The sequence below is a fragment of the Gossypium hirsutum genome, chromosome D06 (genome assembly GCF_007990345.1).
Source record: "Gossypium hirsutum isolate 1008001.06 chromosome D06, Gossypium_hirsutum_v2.1, whole genome shotgun sequence".
Lineage (NCBI taxonomy): Eukaryota > Viridiplantae > Streptophyta > Magnoliopsida > Malvales > Malvaceae > Gossypium > Gossypium hirsutum.
Window position 1 is genome coordinate 19,361,283 of NC_053442.1, and position 22,360 is coordinate 19,383,642.

The window sequence follows — 22,360 nt, forward strand, 5'->3', positions numbered from 1 at the left end:
CAAGCGTGGAGACACATGCCATTTTGTTTCCAATCTTGTTCTTCAAGTGAAGTCGCAATATTTACAAAGAAAAGGTTCCTTCTTAGAAACTTCTCAAACTCTCAAACCATAAATTCAACTTGGGTTTTTAAAATATAATTTGTTATTTTGGGTTAGCTAAGCCATCAACCGTTGATAGGTGAAAGGGTTTTTTATCATAATAATTCTTCAACTTTCCTTTTACAAATAAATAGATCATGTTTGTAATTGATGGGATGCACGGACGAATTGTTTCGTAAGTGATATATATATATATATAAAGCACTTCTCGATTAAGTATAGGGATTTTATTTGTGGCCATTGCTATTTTATTAGTATTAATCTTATATTTTAATTTAAATATGAATCTGTTATATTTTAATTGTAAATAATAATTTTTAAAAATTCAACCTAAATTCGGTGGCTGCAAAAGTATTACGTTAAAAGTATAAGAATTTAGGTTTATTCCCAGATAATTTCATTCTCTTCCTTCAACATATCTTAATCAACAATAAATTATATCAAAAAATAATTATTTCATAAATTATGGGTGAGGATTTCAAGCTTTACATTTAGAATTGAAAGAGCAAGATATAAAAAATGGAGAGGAAACGGTTATGTATAAATCGTACTATCAAGGGAAGAAGTAGAATTAATTAATTAATTATTAAATTTGAGAGTGTGTGTATTGGAGGGAATGGGTGAGCGGTTAATTTAAAAGTCTTTTCAATTACGGGTAAGCGGAGAAGAGTGCGCAGGTTAAGCGAATATGCTTTTAAACTAGTGGGCGTAGGTTAAGTCTGCAGATGGAATAATAGAATAAGAAAAAAATTTAAAAAATATAAAGAAACGGAGACCGGGAAAAAAGTCGCCGTTAATGATCGATGCCGAAAATGAAGCATTTATTAAGGAAACTCCATATCGGCGGCGGTTTCAATGAGCACCAACGGTTGACGGAGACGCAGCCCGTGATCAGCTCATGTCCGAGTCCGAACTCCACGGGACAAGAAACGGCGTCTTCCTTTTCTTCTTCTTCGGCGTCTTCTGTTGGTTCAGGTACATTGGGGAGAATCGGGGCCGTTGAATCGGCCGGGGGAGATCGGACGGCTGGTGATGAGGTGGATTTTAATTTATTGGAAGAAGAGTTTCAGATGCAGTTGGCTTTGGCGATCAGTGCCTCGGATCCCGAGACGACTCAGATCGACGCTGCTAAAAGATTTAGCCTCGCCGGTTCCGACGCCGGCGCTTTCGTGGAGTTACTCTCGCTTCGTTATTGGGTAATATATTCTTTCTTACTTTATATATTTAAAAAGTTTATTATATCTTTCAGTTTTAGGTTATCGAAATTGCATTTCTTGTTTGAATTAGTTATGATATCTAAACGTTTTATATAATTTATGATTTTTTTTTCTTATGACATTTGTTTTCTTTTATTCATGAATTCTGATTGCATTTCATGTTTCCTTCTTATACAAATTGCTACTATGTTTATTTATTTATTTTATTTCGTTTTCATTTTCATTTGCATTTTAAACACGAGGAGTCTTCAACTGCGGATCACTTTTCCAGACTTCCTCTTTCCGGTAGTAATTTTGGATATCCTTAACTTTCCACGTCATTTTCATTAGTCATGGATTGATTCTGATAAATAGTAAACTTGTTAAAGCTTTCTTTTTTATTGTTTCTTTTTACAGATGATTTTGATTTGCATGTCGAATCTCAATTAATCTTTCAACTTCTATTAATTGAAGTTTTGCTAAATTTAGCATGGTACATCCTTTCTGGTTTTTTATTGATTTTTCTCTGATAATTGCTCATCGTTCTACTACTTGAAGTTTTGCCGCCCACTAGCCTGCTAAGGGCTGTGTTTCTATTATATGAAAATTTCCTTTATCTTATAGGCATGGCGGTTTGGGTTTTTTAATCTCTGCTATATAATGCCAGAGTCCTTTTTAAATATAGCTAATTGGTAAGCCTTTTTCCTTATGGTTTATTGCTATAAAGTAACTTTACATGTAAGTTTCTTGTTTTATTAGCAGGGAGCATTAATTTTACCTTCCCTGTTAATACAATTATTTTTTTTTCGTTCAATTATTAAGGTAGAATATTTTTCAGTAAATGCGGTTATGGATATGAATACTTGTATGAATACTACTTGATGTTAGCTTTTATCATTGAGTTTTTTACTGAATTAATTAATTTTCCTCTGTTTGATTAGCTGTACCGGATGAAAGGATCCTGTTCATGTCTCCTGTGAGACAAGTGCCAGGACCCATTAGTTGATTCCTTTTTCTTTTTTAAATGGAAAACTAATTCATATGTTATGTGTTATTCACAGAACTATAATGTTGTAAACTATGATGAAAAAATTTTGGATGGATTTTATGACGTGTATGGCATTGCCTCAACGCTTGGTCTGGAAGGGAAGATGCCATCTTTGGTTGATCTTCAAGCAGTATTAGTGTTAGAAAATGTTGATTATGAAGTAATTTTGGTTAACCGGTTGCTTGATCCTGAATTGCAAGAGCTTGAGAAAAGAGTGTACAACATATATGTGCAGTCCCAAGCTTTAGGCCATGGCCTGGTTTTGAGTGATTTAATTCAGAAAATTGCAGAAATAGTTGTTAACAGAATGGGTGGTCTGGTAGCTGATGCTGATGAGATGTTGAGAATGTGGACCTTGAGAAGTTATGAGTTACGGAGTTCTCTTAACGCTATCATTCTTCCACTGGGCAGACTTGATGTTGGACTTTCGCGCCACAGAGCACTGCTGTTTAAGGTTTTAAATCATCTTATTTCCATAAAGTTAAAACTAGCTTATGACAGAAGTGTGTTTTCCTTTTAGCTAGTTAGAATATCCAGCCACTTTTTACCTTACATTATATTAAGGATAAATATGTCAGGACATTTCTTTAAGGAAAAACATTTCGTTCTTCTCCTTCTAGGTTCTAGCTGATAGAATTAATCTCCCATGCATGCTGGTCAAGGGGAGCTATTACACTGGTACAGATGATGGAGCTGTGAACTTGGTTAGAATCAACAATGGAAGGTTGATGTCAAGAACTTCTTTGATTTTGCTATCCATTGCATTTCTAGTATTTCGCACATTGGGGTTCTTTTTCTTGAACCATTTCCTCAACATGGTGTCATACTAGTTAAAATATTTTGTTTGCCCCTGTTCTTTAGCTGATATTTCCCCCTTTGTGCTAAATGCACTTAAGGTTTGATTTTATTTTCCTTTTCCAGTTCCTTATTGTCTTCTTCTTTATGCAGTTTTTCCATCTAGTCAATGTGAAAACTTCAATTTTGTATTGGTACAAGTTTTGATGAGTTTAATTATCTGAAAAATGCAGTGAATATATCATAGATCTGATGGGTGCTCCTGGCACATTAATTCCTGCTGAAGTACCAAGCTGTCAGCTCTTAAAGTCTGCACTGGATGTTCTTTCTGATGCCTCTCAAGGTTCATGTTTGGTACTTGACAAAGAAATTGGAAGCAGTTTCAGCTGCTCTAGAAATGGGCATTAAAATTGGTGCCAAGAGGGCAGCAGAATTTGCCAGCAGTCAGACAAATGAAGATGAGAAGAACCTTGCCGGAAGAGCTGTTCCTGAGAGATCTGAACAGGAGTTTGGAAAGCTTCTTTCCTCGGCACCTAACTCTAGTGATAGCTTTTGTGACATTTATGAAAAACCTTCTTCAGTGCAAAAAAGAAAGGTTAAAAATGTTTCGAAGTATGTTATTAGTGCAGCAAAGGACCCAGAGTTTGCTCAGAAATTACATGCTGTTTTATTGGAGAGTGGTGCATCACCTCCTCCAGATTTGTTCATGGATATTAATTCACAGGATCCTGGTGAACAAAGTATACCTGAACAAGTAGTGAAAGGGACAATTGTAAATGCTGCTGCTAGCTGCAATTCAAATTTATTGTCAAGCAAGGAGCACTATCTTGTATCCAATGGAATGGAGGCTTTGGAAAATACTAATTCCAATACGAGACAAAAGCAAATGGCTAAGCACCAAAGGGAGTTAGAAACTAATGTCATAAAAACTAATGTTCCATCTGCTGCTTCAGTTGAGGGATTTCTTCTTGGTAATTCAGCTAATGATTGGATGCAAGTTCGTGATTCTTCCTTCTCTGCTAATGAGTTTTGCCAAAGACAACCAGAAAATGTCTTGGCCATGGATGAGAAATTAGTTAATTGGATTTCTGGGGCTGGTTTAAATAAAGAATCTGCATTGGAATTTATCAAAACCACAGATAATGACTTGCATCTGGCTAGCAGTGGTCGAAGTGAGAAGATCTATCCTATGCTAAAAGAGGTTTCAGAATGGGAAATTCCATGGGAGAATCTTCAAATTGGTGAACGCATTGGCATTGGTAAGGTTTCACAACAGCCCAATTAAATCTTTCATTTTTGCCTAAAAAAAGAAGTCTTTGTTCATTTTTATACTTCTGTGGTTCTGCTTTCCATTATTCTTCAGTCATGGGTAGCTTATTTCAACCGTTAATGTGATACAGCTAGTAACCCAATTAAACGAATTCTGGCTAGGATGTCCTGGTGTTATCGTTTTTATTGCCCGGACATACAGTATGAAAAGCTGAATCTAACCTGCAAAAGATCAATGAATCATTTGACAGTTCATCCTTCTCTATTGTCTCCACTTAACCTATCATTTTATTGTATCTCTGCCTAGAATGGCATTCAGTTCAGCACACTTTTAGAAGTCAATCCAGTCTCGAAGACTGGCACAATCCTCTTTAGATAGCTTACTTGGTTGAATTCTTTTTGATATTCGTGTTTAATTGGATCTACAGTCTTAGAATGTGGTACTGGCTTGATTATGAGTTGATTGTTCTCTACCAGTGCAAACTTTCTTAATAAGTGAACTCTCATCTTGCAGGATCATACGGTGAGGTCTACCGAGCAGATTGGAATGGCACTGTGAGTTACATTTACTAAATTTCATTTCGTGTAACTTTTAGGAGTAGCATACTACTAGATGATATGGTTACCACAGTAATAGTGCTATTGCTACATGCCAAAGTTTCCCTAGGTTATTAATCTTTCACTGAGCAATGACATTGACATTGCTTATGCCAAATTTTGTAGTAGGAAAAAAGATGAGGCCACTGTGATTGAGTAGTTGTGGTAATGTATGGTGCTAACTTTTTAAAATCTCAAACATCTGCTGTAGCATGTCTACGAAGAGTACAGCATTAGTTTATTAAATAGTTCTTCTATTGATTGATAACAGTACAAGGTTTGTTCCAACCCTCTCTTTAATGTCTTCTAATGGTATTTATGTCATTAAGTGTTTGTCTAATTATATTTGACTCTTCAGGAGGTTGCTGTGAAGAAATTTTTAGATCAAGACTTCTCGGGCGATGCATTGGTTCAATTTAAATGTGAAGTGAGCCCCCGGAAACTACCCATATATGTTTATTTCTTCTCATGTTTTTGAGCTCAACCTTCCTGTATATATAGATCATTAGATCATTTGTGTTTGATTACCCTGTGCAGGTTGAAATCATGTTAAGGCTGAGACATCCAAATGTTGTTCTTTTCATGGGAGCTGTTGCTCTCCTCATTTCTCTATACTAACAGAGTTTCTCCCCAGGTTAATTCAATTCAAATAGTACTCTCTTTAGTCTTCAGCTTTCGATAATTTATTAAATGAACCTTGCTTGCATGTTCTCTTTTATTTGTTATGGGGTATTTAGTGGGCATTTTAAACTTCATATTGGTTTCCCTCTGGTTTGAAAGGATGAATCCTGAAAATAAATTTTAATTCTTGAACTCTGTTCTGATCTGCATGTTGTGTATGTTTTGTCCTTTTTGAAAACTATTGTTGGTCTGGTTTCTGTCAAGAAATTGATTAATTTAAAATAACAAGGTTGGCCATCTTGTCTTACTTTCTTCTTGCTCCACCCTCATTGTTATGCAGAGGAAGTTTGTATAAGCTACTGCATCGATCCAATCCTCAACTTGATGAGAAAAGAAGAATGCGAATGGCTCTTGATGTAGTAGGAACCACAAGCGAATAAATTGTTATTATTGATTTGCTTAAGACCTTGCACTAACCTTTCTCCACTCTCCCTTTTCCTCTCTATCTTCTCCCAGCCCAATTAATTGTTTTTAATATAGTTAAGCTTTCTTATTGTTTGCAGGCAAAAGGAATGAATTATTTGCACACAAGCAATCCTACTATAGTGCATCGAGATTTGAAAACACCAAACCTTCTTGTTGACAAGAACTGGGTCGTAAAGGTGTTTATCGTAAAACAAGTTTCTGTCCGAACATCTTGTTTTTGCTCGTATTTGTGTTAAGCATCTATACGGATTGCATTAGTTTTTGCTTAAAGATGCCTTTCTGATTCTCTTCTTCCAAATTTGCTTCTCTATTCAGGTTTGTGATTTTGGGTTGTCACGCATGAAGCATCATACTTTCCTATCCTCAAAGTCCACTGCTGGAACGGTACTTTACTAAAAGATTACCCTCAAAGTTGACTTTGTTTTTTGTTTTACTTTCATGAAGTAAAAGTTTTCTGTTGAACTGCAGCCTGAATGGATGGCACCGGAAATTTTAAGGAATGAGCCAGCCAATGAGAAGTAAGTTGCTTTTACATTGAAATAGCATGTTTTACTACATTTCTATTCTGTTTCTCATACAAATAGACTGGCTTGGTTGCAGATGTGATGTGTACAGTTTCGGTGTGGTATTATGGGAATTGGTTACTTTACGCATTCCCTGGAAAGGTTTGAATCCAATGCAAGTTGTTGGAGCTGTGGGATTCCAAAATCGACGCTTAGAAATTCCTGAAGACATTGATCCGATGGTTGCACAGATTATTCGAGAATGTTGGCAAACGTGAGTTCTAGATGCTTATTTATGTTCCATTTTTCTATATGACGAGAACAATAATAAAATTATTTCTTGGGCAATCATACAAGCATCTGAAAAAGTTGTCTTTTGCATAAGTTTAGTCATTGTTCGTGATTATCACAATAGTTGCCAACAATGGCAATTCTGATGAGCTTGAATAACGGTCTTGTACATTGAAAAAATTACTTTATTCCTTTTCATTTCTGTTTGCAGGGAGCCACATCTACGACCGTCATTTGCACAGCTCATGTCCCGTCTGCGACGTCTTCAGCGTCTGTATGTTGAAAGACTAAACTCGACGAATCAAATTATAGGATGATAAGGTACAGTAATTGATGTAATAAATACTTGGTTAGCTGTTTCCCGGGTCAAAGACCCTGACAGCCCAGAAAGGTTTGTTTTAAATGTGCAAAAGAAATTAGAGATAGGAAAGGGGGGGGGGAGTGTTGGCTCATTCGAAGTGGGAGATCAGCAGTTTCCCCAATCCTGAAATAGAGTGGAATCCTCTTTCAAGTAAAAGCAGTTGAGGATATACCACTTGAAATTTGTGTTTAGTATAATGCAATAGATGGCATTTATCAAAGTGTAAGAAAGTTCCCCAAAAGAAAAGAAAAAACAAAGAAAGAGCAAGCAAAAAAGAGGAGAAAAAAGAGTCTTTTATTGTTTGACCTTTTGAGGTCTTTGTTTTGGGTGAAGAAAATCCCAATCCATGGAATTGTTGTAAACATTGTGATTTCTATAGCTCATTGTGAAAAAAAAAGGAAAAGAAAAAAAAAAGGAATTATTTTCGAATAAGGAATCTATAGGTGGGTATTGTATGCAAATTTTCCATTCTATATTAACCCTCATTTGCTTCAGATATAATAAATGGTATTTATTTATTTTTCTTCAATTGGGACATGACAATTTGTTGAGTCTGGAAATTACATAAGCAAACTTTTTTTTTTCACCCCTGAAAATTACCCTCCACATGAAATTTCATTTTATAGGGTATGTTTGGATATCACATGATAATTGAATTATATTTCTCTAGATATGTTTGGTTAGCAAAATGTTATTATATTGTAATCTTTTATGTCATGTTTGATAGTACAAATAATAATTATACAGTTACATATTTATAATTTTTTAAAAATATTAATTACTATAAAAAAATAACTAGTATGATAGAAATAATTTGGAACTAACAAAAGTTAAAATCAAATCAAATGTATTTATGTTGGTCCGTAAAAGTTATTGATAATACAATTTTTAATAAAAGTAATAAGAAAAATAAACATCATATGAAATTTTATCTAATTGTTTAGTGTATATTTATTGGGTTTTTTCTTCTTTAATATTTAACATGGGTTCTTTATCATCATTTGTCGGTGCTTAATAGGCCTCATTATCAATATCCCCTTTTTTCATATACTATTCGAAGTATGGATCAGTCCAATTTCAACTATGATTCAAGTGATAAAATATACAATATGTTGGTACAATCTAATCTTTTTTATGCTATATATAGATGGTGTTAATATGGAAAAAGAAAATAGAATAGAAAATGTCTTCTCCAATGACATTTCAAAATCTTGAATGTCCCAAATTGAAGAATTCATGAACTATCTATGGTACTTGTGTTTGGTACCATTCTCTTAAATGGTATCATACCTCGATATGGAGCAAGAAAATCTTTTGTACTTGCATAATTAGCATCGACCTTATAATATTTGGCCTTACAATTCAATTAGCATGCAACTTTAATTATAAAACTTATATAAATTTAATTTGGAGAAGACTTAGATTATATCCTTTTTATAATATGTAAACTAATATATATATATAAAATTTATAATATATAACCTTTATAGAAAAAGTTTTATAAATTATCCAATAACATTCATAACACATCTAATAAATAATATAATGTTTTGTCATAACTTTAGAAAAGTATCTTTTATAAATAAGTTATAATTAAAAAAAACTACAACATTTTTTTAATAAATAATTATATTATTTTTATATTGTATAGTATGGACACATAACTAAACTATGTTCATACTTCTTGACCATAAGTTTTATAAATAAATATATTATAATACTTTTATAATATGTAAATTAACTTTTTATCATAAAACTTTTAGCCATAAGTTTAAAATTTTTTTAAGATTTAAATAATATAATTTTTCTAAAATTAACTTTTAGTGTAATTACCTTGTAAGTATTTTAATTCTCACTTAAGAATTGAAAAGTATAATTGAGTGCTTTAATTACACCCAATATGGTGGGATCCATCAATTATAATGATTACTCAAACATGTCATTCTTGTGTAATTACAAATAATTACACCCAAATCTAATTATTAGGTGGTTTTCCAAACACTACCTTAATTTTTTGGGTTTTTTTACATTAATAATATAAAATAAATCAATATATACGAAAATAGGATAACAGGAATAATATTTACGAGAATAGTCAAAATACACAGTAAAATACGGGTGCCGCCTAACTAATCGGCAGCACCACTTTATTTCTAATAAAAAAAATCATTTGTTTTGGGTACAGTCAGATCAATCAGCGGCACTTGTATTTTATATTTTAAATACAAGTTTTTTTAGTATACAGGAAAAAAAGTAAAATGTTTTTTTTATTTAATGTCGCTGATGTGTCAAATGGCACTCAAAAACTTAAAAAAAATCTTTTTTAACTAAAAAAATCTCGTGTTTTAATCTTTTTTCAGTATTAAAAACACGATCTCGTGACCAAATGGTCACTTTCGTCAGGTTGGTGCCGCCTGACAGCTTGGCTACACCAATTTTTTTTTTAAATTAGCTGAAAAAAAAAACTCCTATTTTAATATCACAAGTTCATATTTTTACTACTGGAAAAATAAAACGCGAGGTTTTTTTTCAACTCCGGCTAAAACAACTTAAAATAATTTATTATTATTATTATAAAATGGGTTGGTTTGGTCCCTCAACCCCCACACACATCAGTTTCAAAATATTCAATCGCTCCTCCTCCCTAAACATTTGTAAGTTTTCTTTCTTTCCTTCACCTTTGTTTTTTTTTTTAAATTCTATTGTTAATAATATAATATTATTAAAGTATGTTATATTTTCTATTAAGAAGTTATTATTTAATTTATTATCCCCAAAAGTTAAATAAAAAATGTTAATTTTTTAGTATAATTAATTATATTAATGGGTTTTTGTAAAAATCAATTTGTATATATATTTTTTATATTACAAACATTTAGAATGTGACAGCCCAAAATTGACCCTAGTCGGGAAGTGGTTTCAGGACCGCTAAACCGAGTCACCGAAAGGTTTGAATGTGATGTTTATTGTCTAGAATATGTAATCATGAATGTGTGAAAATTTCAAGCTTCGATTTAGTCGATTGCATGTGAATTTAGTCAATAGGACTTATATGAGAAAATTTTAAAATGTGATAAGTCAATGCATGAGGACCTATTAGTGCATGTGGAAGAAAAAGGGGACTTGCATGTCAAATTCCCCCTCCCTAATATGCAGTGGCCGGCCATGCTATGGGTGGAAACATGTCACCAACATGTTGTGTTAGTGATGTATGGTAAGGAAAATAAAATAATAAGCATGATAATTAAATAATGAAAGGAAGGGTGATGAAAAAAAAAAAGAAAAAAAAATAATAATGGTCTCATGCATACACCCCATTGCCGTGAGCTAAAGGAAGGAAAAAGAAAGGTTTTGTTCATCCTTTTTCAACCTCTTTTGACCAAAAATCCTAAGGAAGAGGATTAGGAGGAAGTTTGGCCATGCATGTAACTAGATTGAGGTATGTTTAATGTTATTCTTTGAGATTCATGTATATTTTAAGTTGTAAGTTCAAAATCTACCTAGCCATGGTTCAAACTTTGTTAAATGATGGAGATGACATTCGGCCATGAATGTTACGTTCTTGGTTGGTATTTTGATGTCTTTGGTGATGAGGTAAGGAGATGGTTGACTTTGGGTGTTTAATAAAAGGGTTTGGATGTGAGAGTGTGTGAGAAGTAGAAATGAGGAGTCTTAGCAACTCCATGAAGGTTCGGCCATGGTAGTTTGAGGATTAGAGATTTTATTTCTTGTTAAAAATTTGATGAATCCTAGTGTGTGAAGTGTTTGAACCAACTAAGGATTAATAGATGCATGGGTACAAAGTAGGAAGAATCGGCTACTATGGTTGACACCAATGCCGAATGTAAAGATGTTATAGTAAATAATGTATGTGATTTGAGTTGATAATGTGAAAAAGGATAATTAGATGTATTATAAATGATATAAAGATTTTAGAAATTATTTTGGTTAGGTGTGTGTATGATTAAGTATATTCGGCAATATACTTAAAGTGAGTACTTGATATTATATGGGAGTATGTATATTCGGCCACATGAGTAAATATATATATGATGTTAAATTTGATTATGTATAATGGGCATTAAGATGTGGAACTTAAGAAATGTAGTCATATGTGGAATTACATGATGTTATAGTTGACATTGTACACACATACATCCATTCGGCCATCAACATGAGTAATTAGTGAGGATGGTTGCCGAATATACAAACATACATAAGCATGTGTAATTGAATTATGAATGTTTAACAAGATGGTTAAACTAGTGAATTATTGATTAAGCTCAAGGAGCTAAAGGAGGAGAATCAAGCAAAGGCAAAGAAAAGATCACTGAGTAGCCGAGTTGGAACCGTCTTACCCAACACAAGGTAAGTCATTAAGCATGTAGTTGGTATTATTTCAAATGGTCATAATGTTTATGTATTGATGCTGAATGGAATGAATAAATATACATATATATATGCATGTACGTATGTGATGAGGAAATTGTTGAATGAAAAGAAAAGAGGTAAGATGTACTGAGTTGTTGATCTCGGCACTAAACGTGCGGGTATAACCATTTATGACCATGAGATTGGCGCTAAGTGCGCGGGATTAAATTGTACAGCACTAAGTGTGCGATTTGACTATGTTGCACTAAGTGTGCGAAATGAATATGATGCACTAAGTGTGCGAATTGACCATGCGGCACTAAGTGTGCGAGTTTGACTATGTAGCACTAAGTGTGCGATTTGATTTCGTAGCACTAAGTGTGCGAGTTGATTATATAGCACTGTGTGTGCGGACTCAATATACATTCGTGAATCATTATGGACACTATGTGTGCGACACTATTGAGTCGATCGCGGACAGCGGATCGGGTAAGTGTCTTGAGTACATGGCTAATAGGTGCTATGCTTATACTTGGTGTTGAGCTCGGTAAGTTTGAACCTATGTGACAAATATACTTGAAGTCACGTACATAAAATTTATCGTAGGATGGGTGAAAGGCCGTTTAGTCGTTTGATTGTAACGAAAATAAATTGATTTATGAAAATGCTTCAATGTCCTATTGATGAGTATATGGAATGTGAATGCATGAATTGATATGAAACTGAATCGATAGGTTGGAGGAACTATGGTATGGTTCGGTATGGATGGAGTAAATTGTCTCGTTCCATTTTGTTTCCTCTTGTGATAATGTTATTGATGGATGGTAGTGCATTGCTTATGACTTACTGAGTTATAAACTCACTCGGTGTTTCCTTGTCACCCATTATAGGTTGCTTGGACTCATCTATTTTTGCGGGGTCAGGCCGTCATCGAAGTCATCACACCGGATAGCAAGTTTTGGTACTTTCTTCTTAGTTGGCTTAGAAGAACATTTTGGCATGTATAAGCTATTACATTGTGTTTGAACTTTGGCATGTAAACTTTAAGCCATGCGAAAATGGCACGAATGTTCGATTGAGTTGGATCAAGGGTAGGCATGAAATGGACCTAGTTACTTTCGTAACAGATGCTGGCAGCAGCAGTGTCATGAGATTGAAAAATCACTAAAAATAGTAGGAGTGGAATTAATTGATGAATAAATATGTAATCGAAGCTCGATGAGTCTGTTTTCATGAGGAAGTAACGAAAAGATCATATGGGCAGTATATTAAGAGATAATCAGATTTTTGTGGGACAGAGTCAGAACGGTTTCTGGATTCCCTGCTCCGACTTTGGAAATTCATTATAAATTAACCAGAGATAATTATGGGTCGTACCATATATGTACAGATTCCTCTCTGAGTCTAGTTTTTATAGAAACAAACGGCATCAGTATTGAAGCCCCGTGCAGGGAGATATCCAAGTCGTAATGGGCAAAGGTCAGTGTAGTCGACCCCTGCAACATGGGAGACTTTGACTAATAAACTGTACTAATTGGCCCGACCAAAAATTCTAGAAAAAAATACATAGATGGGCACATGAGTCTAGTTTCTGGGAAAAATTACGAAACTGATTTTCGAGTTACGAAACTCAAGATATGATTTTTTAAAACGACTAGTACACAGATTGGGCAGTGTCTGGAAAATAAACTTTATAAGGGGTTAAAGTCAGTTAACACCTTGTGTTCGACTCCGGTGTCGGTTTCGGGTTCGGGGTGTTACATAGAATTTTGTTAAAAGTTTAAATTTTCACAGTTTTTGCAGATATCGATATGAGTTCTCTAATTACTGCAGAAGATCACACAATTAGGACGATCCATTTATCGGTAAGAGAATGTTCTAATGTTGTAAGTATGTTTTAGCATAGTTGCACGTGATTTTTTTTTATTTAATTGCTCATTCTTAACTAATTTTGTATATGATTAGGGTCTGTACCGTGTGTTGAGGCCGCGTGACAATGGTCCCAACTACTGATCGGGCGTACGGATTATGCACTACTTAGATGTTGCGGGATTTGGATCAGCTGCACTAATCCGTGTATTTGAGTTGAGGGCTGACTTAATATCAGCATTAGTTGAGCGGTGACACCCAGAGACACACACCTTTTATTTACCGTGTGGGGAATGTACCATCACATTGGAGGATGTGGCAATGCAATTAGGACTCCCTGTAGACGGTGACGCAGTAACTCATACAAGCGGCATAGCAGATCCTGCAGCTTTCTACTATCATTTGCTTGGATGCTCTCTAGGTTTTGTGGCTGAGGGCAAACTTTGAGACATTATCGGATTATGCTACCGAGATGGAGATGACCCAAGCTACTCAGGCTTATATACTATAGCTTATAGGGTACTTATGCCGGGTTCCAATAATAATAGAGTCCACTTGATGTACCTACCCTTACATAGTCCATTGCAAGGTACCCGTTCATACAGTTGGGGTTCGGCAGTACTAGCCATGCTATATCGTGAGCTTTGTCGGGCAAGAAACCACAGAACTATCAATATAGGTGGCTGCCTAATACTGCTACAATCTTGGACACTACACAAAATGTCATTTCTGGCATCAGCGGGTTACCAAATACATGTGTTCCCACTTGTGAATAGGTAAAAAAAATTAAAACTTGGGTTAAGATTTTTTTTCATGAAATGATTTTAACGAGTTTGGTTTATATTTTTAGATGGTATAGTTGTTCGAACATTGGGAAGTCGGAAACACTCATTATATACCGACAGATGATCGAGAGATACGTCGGGGATAGGGTAATTTATTTTCAAAATTTTAAATTATATTAATGTCATGTAATTAGTTTAATTATTAAATTATGTTGCAGCTAGTATTATAATCATGTGTTTATTTGTGCCGTTCGTGTAGATGTCATATATCGCGCCGGACATTGCTTTCGTCATTCCTCTTTTTGCTAAAGCAAATGCAATCGTGTGGTGTGTCAACGCACCAATTATAAATTTTCAAACGGTGGAGTGGTATACCGGGGATCGGGTGCTTCGTCAATTCGGGTGTAGTCAACATATTCTGGACGTTCCTATACAATTTGGAAAAGATGTCCACGAAATTGACAAGAAGGGGAAACATGCAAAGAATATGGTGTTAGAGCATCAACCGTATATTGTGTTGTAGAATGCCTGGTTGGAGAGAATGCCTAATTTAGTCTCATGTTATCCTGATTTCACTCCCTTGAGGGACTACCAAGCGTATGACGATGCCACAACTCGAGTTTCCAATCGAAAGCGCGTGATCATTTTCACCATCTGGTCCTTCGTCGTCAATATTCTCTGAGACGTCATCTAAATCGGGATCACTAAAATCTTCACCTTCGTGATCAAAACAATCATTATTATCGGATTCATCTCCACCAAGCGCATTGATTTCAATAACGACTGGATGCATCTGTAATCCACCACCATATTGATTTGAACATCCAACATTAAGATCGATGTCAAAACCGTGCACAAACGACTTGGGAACCTCTGTATGTGAGTGTTCAACTCCATATTGTTGACTTAATTGTGTTACATTTTCAATGGGTTCTGCATCTTCTAACTCAGCAAATAACTAAATCGGTTCAGTGTTCAACCTCCTTTGAGGGCAATACAATGCGACCATTGTCTCAACGTCATCATCGCCTAGAAGTTTCATCTCTGTAAATTTGATAGGATTTTACGAAACTGGAAATTTGTAGAACAGTTTTGTCATCCTCCTTCCACAACGCTAGGAAATTTTTTCACTAACCTTCTCTTTCATATCACCAACGGATACATTCATATTGAATCTCTTCCTGATTTTTTGACGAGTTTCAAAAATACAACCAACAATTATTTCTAAAATAATACCATCGAAATGAATTGATGCAAAAAATTAATTCTCCATTTTATTTTTAAACTGCAAAAATATAATAAAAAACCTAATAAAATAACAATAATAATAATTAAACCATAGAAAACAAAATAATTGTCAAATAAAAAAATTTAAAATGCCAAGAATTTTTTTGAAGAAACTTAATTGATGGGAGAGGAATAAACTTCACTACAATAGAATAGGAGGAAGAGCTTCAAAATTTTTTTTTTGAATCTAAAAGTGATGTATGGGGGTTGGGGACCAACCAACCCCCTTTTATAATAATAATAAAAATATTATTTTAAGTTTTCTTAGCTGAAGTTGAAAAAAAAACTCGTGTTTTAATTTTTTCGGTATTAAAACATGAACTTGTAATCGAATGGTCACTTCCGTGTCAGTCGTCAGGCTAGTGCAACCAAGCTATAAGGTGGCACTAGCCTGACGGCTGACACGGAAGTGACCATTCGGTCACAAATTCGTATTTTTAATATTGGAAAAAAATTAAAACACGAGTTTTCTTTCAGCTAATTTTTTTTAAAACTGGTGCAGCCAAGCTGTCAGGCGACACTAGCCTGACGGAAGTGATCATTTGGTCACGAGTTTGTGTTTTTAATATCGAAAAAAAATTAAAACATGGGTTTCTTTTCAGCTAAAGTTTTTGGGTGCTGTCTGACACATTAGCGACACCAAATAAAAAAAAATATTTTTACTTTTTTCCCATATATTGAAAAAAACTCGTATTTACCATACAAAATATGGGTGCCGCCGATTGATGCGGCTGCACCCAAAAAATGATTTTTTATTAGAAATAAAGTGGTGCTGCCTATTGGTCAGGCGGCACCCGTATTTTACTGTATATTTTGTCTATTCTCGTAAATATTATTCATGTTATTTTATTTTTCGTATATATTGATTTATTTTATATTATTCATGTAAAAATCCTAATTTTTTATATTAAAAATTTGAAAATTAAATCATCTTACTTTATTTATTTGAAAATATTAGTTCTAAGTGTTGTCATTTTTAATATTTTTCATCATAATTTATTATTAATACATTCATACAAAAGTTATCAATTATTGGATTAATTCTTTTTTTTTTAAAATATTATTTTTAAAACTTATGCATTAAGTTTAAAGTTTGGTTTTTTTAGGGGATAAATATCAAAACTATACATGAATTACGGTTTAATGTGCAGTTGTATATATGAGTTTTGATTTTGAGCAATTTTATACATAAAATTTTGATTTAATCCAATTCTTATAAATTACTAACACAATTATTGATATAACATTATTTTATGTTTATATATTGCATGCATAAATAATTAAATTTATTCAATATAAAAATAAATTAAAGTATTTATTTTTAAATGTGTATGATTAAATTAAAATTAAAATTTTATACACACTTTCATTACTTACGTTTGTTTTTGCTTTGCTTTTTCTTTTGCTAATGCATATAAAACAGATTAGATTATTATTATCATTTGAATTAGAAACTTAAGTTTTTGCTTTGAATAAAAAAGAGAGGTTTGGGAATTTATGTAATTTAGTTCTCAATAAATAATTCTTTCAGCATCTTTCTCCTAAAACTCCCACAGCGTCAATGATTAAAAAACCACTCTCACGGCTTCCCAAAACACAAAAAGTAGAAAGGAAACGAGAACCACTCTCCCAGCCATGTGTTTACATTGAAAAGAAACTCTAATGGAGTCTGTATGTCATTGGTGAATCAAATAGATGTTATGTGTTTGGTTTTTTTTTTCGAATTTTTTTTAACTAATCTTGCAAATAGATGTACAAGCAAACGAGGACTAAAGTCTCGTACAAGGAAAAAACTAATCGGATCAAGATAAAGACTCAAGTGGCATGAAAATCCAAAACCGAGAGAATAAGCCATTCTCTTGAATCAAGCTGTCGTTTCGGATAAAAAGAAGCAGTGAGAGACTTTCCGTTATGTTGGCGGAAATGCCATAATGATGCATAAAGTCCTAATCCAAGCCCTTCTTGTTGTGGCAATAGACACGCTTCTACTAATATTAAAACAATCAAGTAATCTTAAAACCTCTAAAACTATCACTATTGTTGGACACAAAATCAATCATGATAACAATTCCGTCAAAGTAAGATAACTTACCACAAATGTGCTATGATATCAACATGATAACAATCATGATATCATTTGTTCGATTGATTATTTTGGATATTGATGACCTTTAAGCGGTAAATAGTTTTGGTATGATTCATTCACATTGGAGTTTAGATTGTTGATCGTGAAAATAAAATATGGTTATCGATTAAAAAATTATTGTATCTTAATTTATTCGGATTTGAGTGCAAATACAAGGTATTGCCATATATTGGACATAAATATGATTAAAATTTTTTAAAATTTTTTCGTATATTTATAAGATTTTCGTTAATGTTGGAGAAGAGTTCGAAGTTATTTTTGGACTCGTGAAGATTTTAGGGTTTGCAAGATAGAGGAAATACTATGCAGATAACTACTTATGCTAGGGGGCATTTTCCACTGCTTAAGTCAAGAAGGAGAAGGTGATGAGAGCAAAGTTTAGTAGAGTCAGTAGTTGTCGTAGTGAAATACCTAGGTAGATAAATATAATTGGGTCTTATGCTTTGAGTTCTTAGCTATTTTTGAAGTCATTGCCCTTTAGAGTATGTGGAGACTAACACATGGTTGCTTGAGTCATGTGTCTTTAGTTCGATAGAACTAAACCTATAGCCTCTTTGTTGGCTCTCTCATCTTATTGTCATCAAGTATTAGTTATTGAATTTTGATATCGAGTCAACTATGTGTTTATAGAGTTTAGAATCTTTTAAATTATTAATTGACTTGGGCTTGAAGTCTAAATTCTCAACTGACATAGGAAAGATATCATCATAAGTATCTTTTTGTGAAACAATACTAGTTATGTATTTTTAGTTATGTATTTTAATAAAGAATGATCCTATCATCTTTATTGTTTGGGAAAATTGCATTGTCAATTATTATCTGAGGATGTTGTTTGAAATGATGATGATTCACACCACCTAGAATTTCATCGAGCAAGATGCTCGGAATTGAAACCTTTTTACGTCTCAACACACACACATTGCCTATCATTATATATTTATATTGCGGAATCAATGTTGTTTTCCACCAAATCTCGTCGAGCACACATGCAAGCATGGCTATCGCCACACCGAGAACCATGGGATGATGCCTTGCTGTTGAGCACAAGAGCCATCACCTTATCACTTCAGATGATAACTGTGGCAGCTCTAATAGTTTTTAAGGGGCATTGGGTTGATAGCATGTCTTTAGTAAGATCTTTCCTCCCTTTCACGGTGCTGCTTTGCTTAGGGTTAGTCCCACTTTGCTGGCCATTCTTGGTTGGACTTGGTTGGACTTTTTTAAGAAAAAAAATCTGTTAACTGATGCGAAATTTAAAAAACCAAAACTTGATATAGGAAAATTTGGGTTTTGGGTTTTCAATAAAAATACCTGGCCAACTAATGAAGCTTTTTAACCGTGTTTGTGATTTGAACTAAGACATAACATTAATAATAGGAGGGCCAAATTATGCTAAACCAAACTATAGGGATTAAATCCTCAAGTCGAATATAGTACAAGGTTTAAAACCATAATTTGACCCAAACATGGTATTTCAACAAAATTGAAGAGTTGGGTCAATATATGCAAATACTTTTGAAAGGAGAAGATATTCAACAAAAACAAATCAACGAATGGAGTAACCATTTTCTTTATACAAGAAAAAAGAGAATTATCCTTCACAAGCTACTTACAAAATGCACTCAACTTGAAAATCTTTCTACTGGACAACATAGTTGCTAAATACACACCTATATATACACACACACATACATATATATATATATTAGATGCCACACCAATAGCTATAATCGAAAGCCCTTGCCGTTGGTGCTTCCATATATCACATTTCGGTGTAAAATATTCCGTGTTACAACTCTTCAACTTCAGTGTAATAAACAAAACTGGGAAACAAGGTAGTAATGTCCCTGAACAACCAGAAAACAATATCAAACAACGATGACTGAACGAGGTAATGGCAAAAGAAACCAGTAAAGAAAAGGGAACAGGAGATAGTTCACCAACTTTAAATGAGGAAGAGTCATGGTCTTTAAGAGGCTAGGATGTTGAAGGACGAATGTTTTCCATTCTTCTTTGCCAATTCTTCCATCTTTGTCAGCATCGGCATCGGCAAATGTCTGGAGAAAAGGCGATAACATCAAATGTTCTAGACAACTACACCAGTAACTAGCAAACAAATAAACTTGGGAAAAGCTCACTTGATCAATGATAGACTCGATAATGTCATCTGACAGTATCATCTCGGATTCCATCAAAATGGCAACCACCATTTGCTTAACCTGCATTCAATCAGAAGCTAAGTGTATAAAACATTTACAGAATACTAAATTAAAAAAATTGGAGTTGACGCACTTCTTCCCGCTCGATAAAGCCGGTTTGTCTCAGATCATACAACCTAAATGCAACTGCAAGAAATTAGCAGTATCAAGAACCCACATAAGACATGGTTATAATATAAACTATGCTCTTTTTGGTCCAAAAGCAAATGGTCTTTTTCTCTTCAACCCTTACAATCAATTTTATCTTCTATAGGGGCAGATGGATGAAATATGTCAAGAGTATGGATGAATTCCTCGAATTCAATCACACCATTTTTCTTTTCATCAAAAAGATAAAAAACCTACACATAGAAAAAAGGTTATTAGATATAGAAATTATAACAAAAATTCATGGAACTGCTAAATTGAACCCTATTACTTAATCTCCTTGATTCATGCAGTCACTATTAAGAAGTGCCATATAATAGGTCTACACTGCAGCCTCCATAACTGCTAAACTAATTACTAACTTATTATGTTAAATACATAAGAATAATTCATCCGATGTGCTCAACTACAATTGATGATCAATCAAGGGAGCATATGTTGCAAATGGTTTACTTTACCCTGTCAAGAAAAAGATTCTCGCCGTATGGAGTTTGGAACAATGCTAGTTGAAGCTCTTCCTGCAACACACACACACAAAAAAAAAGAGTTAAGATAATCAGTAAGACTACTTTGATCAACAAAAAGGTCAACACCTACACATTTAATGAATTTATAAACAAATTCCGAGACTTCAATTTGAAGCAAAAGCATTCATATAAAATAGCACGTGGAAAAAGAAAATTCAGGGCAAAAATACCAATTTGGCTCCAAATCTCAATTTACCTTGTGAATCAGCCCATCATCAATGAGTGAGCTACTCAACTTCTTGAACAGTTGGTACAATGCCTCCACTTCATTCACAGTAACTGCATTCATAATGCATAGTCGATAATAAAACCATTCAACCTTGGCCCCAAAGTCATAAAATTGCTAGGAAAAAAAAACATATATATGTATGCATACACGCACATAAACGAGAGGTTTAAGTTCATAACCAGAAAGAATGAACCTTACCCCACACACGCACGCACACGCATATAAAGGAGAGGTATAAATTCAATACCAGTAAGAAAAACCCCTCTGCCTGCCTCCCAGAGTAACAAAGTTCAAAGGAAAACAGACACACACACGCACACATAAACAAGAAGCATAAGCTCATAACCAGAAAGAAAAACCATTCAAGCTAGCCTCCAAAGTGACAAAACTGTAAATCGGAAGGATATGTATATACACCCACAGACATATATGAACCGGAGGCATGAGTTCATAACCAGTAAGAAAAACATTCAACCCTGCCCCCAAAGTAACAAAATTGCAAGGAAAATAACACATACATAAACAAGAAGTATAAGCTCATAACCAGTAAGAAAACAATTCAACATTGCCCCAAAGTGACAAAATTGCAAGAACACACACAGAGATACAAGTATATATAAAGGAGAGGCATAAGTACATCGGGATTCATTGGCAAGACGGGTAAAATCTGAGGGCCCATAACGGCATTTCTCGCGACGAGGCTGACAGTAGAAACAATTAGCCACCACGAAGATAAAGAAATCGACTACTGCAACTAATGGGATGAACGCCGCACAGATTCTCTCTCCCAACGTCAGGGAGCTCGATCCCTGTTCAACATCATCCAATGCTAATAAATACGCATCTATAACTATAAATCTTCAGACCCCACTAAACATTAAAAACGAAAAAGAACAAGATAAAGAACACTTTCAAAGTCGGAACAAAGCAAAAAAAAGAGGCAACTTTTAGATGCTATTTTCATGAATTACACAAAGAAGAAAAGATGGATATTTAAGAATATACAAAGCGCGTATTTCTGTTGGTTGAATCCATGGCTTCCAACAACACCACATTCGAAACAGTGGGCCGTTTTTGCTTCACCCTTTTCCTATATTATATATTTAAAAGCTAAACTTTTCTGTTTATGAATCAAATGTAGTGCTGTTCTAGCTTTAATCTGTCTGGTTGGCTTTGGAGGCTTTCGCTTTGATTCTAAATTAGGAAGTTTCAATAAAAAATACGGAACTTTTAAAGTTTTTTTTTTAAAACTTAAAATTTAAGATGCAATGATTTTCCAACCTTGTCAATATAGGAAATTGACTCTCAGCGACACTTCCCAGGTATCCGTCCCCATCGTTAAAAAAGAAATTAAATCAACTAAAAAATAATATCTTCAACCTTTCAATTTTTATCTAAATTTAATAAATAAATATAATTTGATAGAATCGGGTTTTTTACATCAATAATATAAAATAAATAAATAAATATCAGAATAAGATAAGGGGATTAATATTCATGAAACTAGGCAAAGA

At 33.9% G+C, this 22,360-nt stretch overlaps 1 protein-coding gene and 1 pseudogene across 2 annotated transcripts; one reads left to right on the forward strand and one right to left on the reverse strand.

The window, feature by feature from the left end:
* Window positions 1-722: 722 nt before the first annotated feature.
* LOC107942904 (probable serine/threonine-protein kinase SIS8) lies at window positions 723-7,502 on the forward strand (annotated as a pseudogene).
* Window positions 7,503-19,278: 11,776 nt separating this feature from the next.
* On the reverse strand, window positions 19,279-22,101 carry LOC107895346 (calcineurin B-like protein 10). 2 transcript variants are annotated; one of them, XM_016820659.2, is made up of 9 exons: window positions 21,852-22,101; window positions 21,484-21,655; window positions 20,814-20,896; window positions 20,549-20,608; window positions 20,176-20,284; window positions 20,017-20,069; window positions 19,863-19,943; window positions 19,669-19,781; window positions 19,279-19,571 (listed from the first exon to the last, which is right to left on the reverse strand). In XM_016820659.2, the coding sequence occupies exons 1-9, from the start codon at window positions 21,879-21,881 to the stop codon at window positions 19,514-19,516; spliced, it is 759 nt and encodes a 252-aa protein (XP_016676148.2). In that variant the 5' UTR covers window positions 21,882-22,101; the 3' UTR covers window positions 19,279-19,513. The 2 variants fall into 2 exon arrangements, with proteins under 2 accessions (XP_016676148.2, XP_040951682.1); XM_041095748.1 differs by having other exon boundaries at window positions 19,514-19,781.
* Between the last annotated feature and the right edge of the window lie 259 nt (window positions 22,102-22,360).

Excerpts from the sequence above, each read along its gene's own strand:
- LOC107895346 (XM_041095748.1), bottom strand. The coding sequence starts at position 21,881 with ATGGATTCAACCAACAGAAATACGCGCTTT. Across the intron at positions 20,070-20,175 it reads TATAGAAGATAAAATTGATT|TTGCATTTAGGTTGTATGAT; the intron begins GTAAGGGTTGAA and ends AATTTCTTGCAG. Across the intron at positions 19,782-19,862 it reads TCGAGTCTATCATTGATCAA|ACATTTGCCGATGCCGATGC; the intron begins GTGAGCTTTTCC and ends CCTTTTCTCCAG.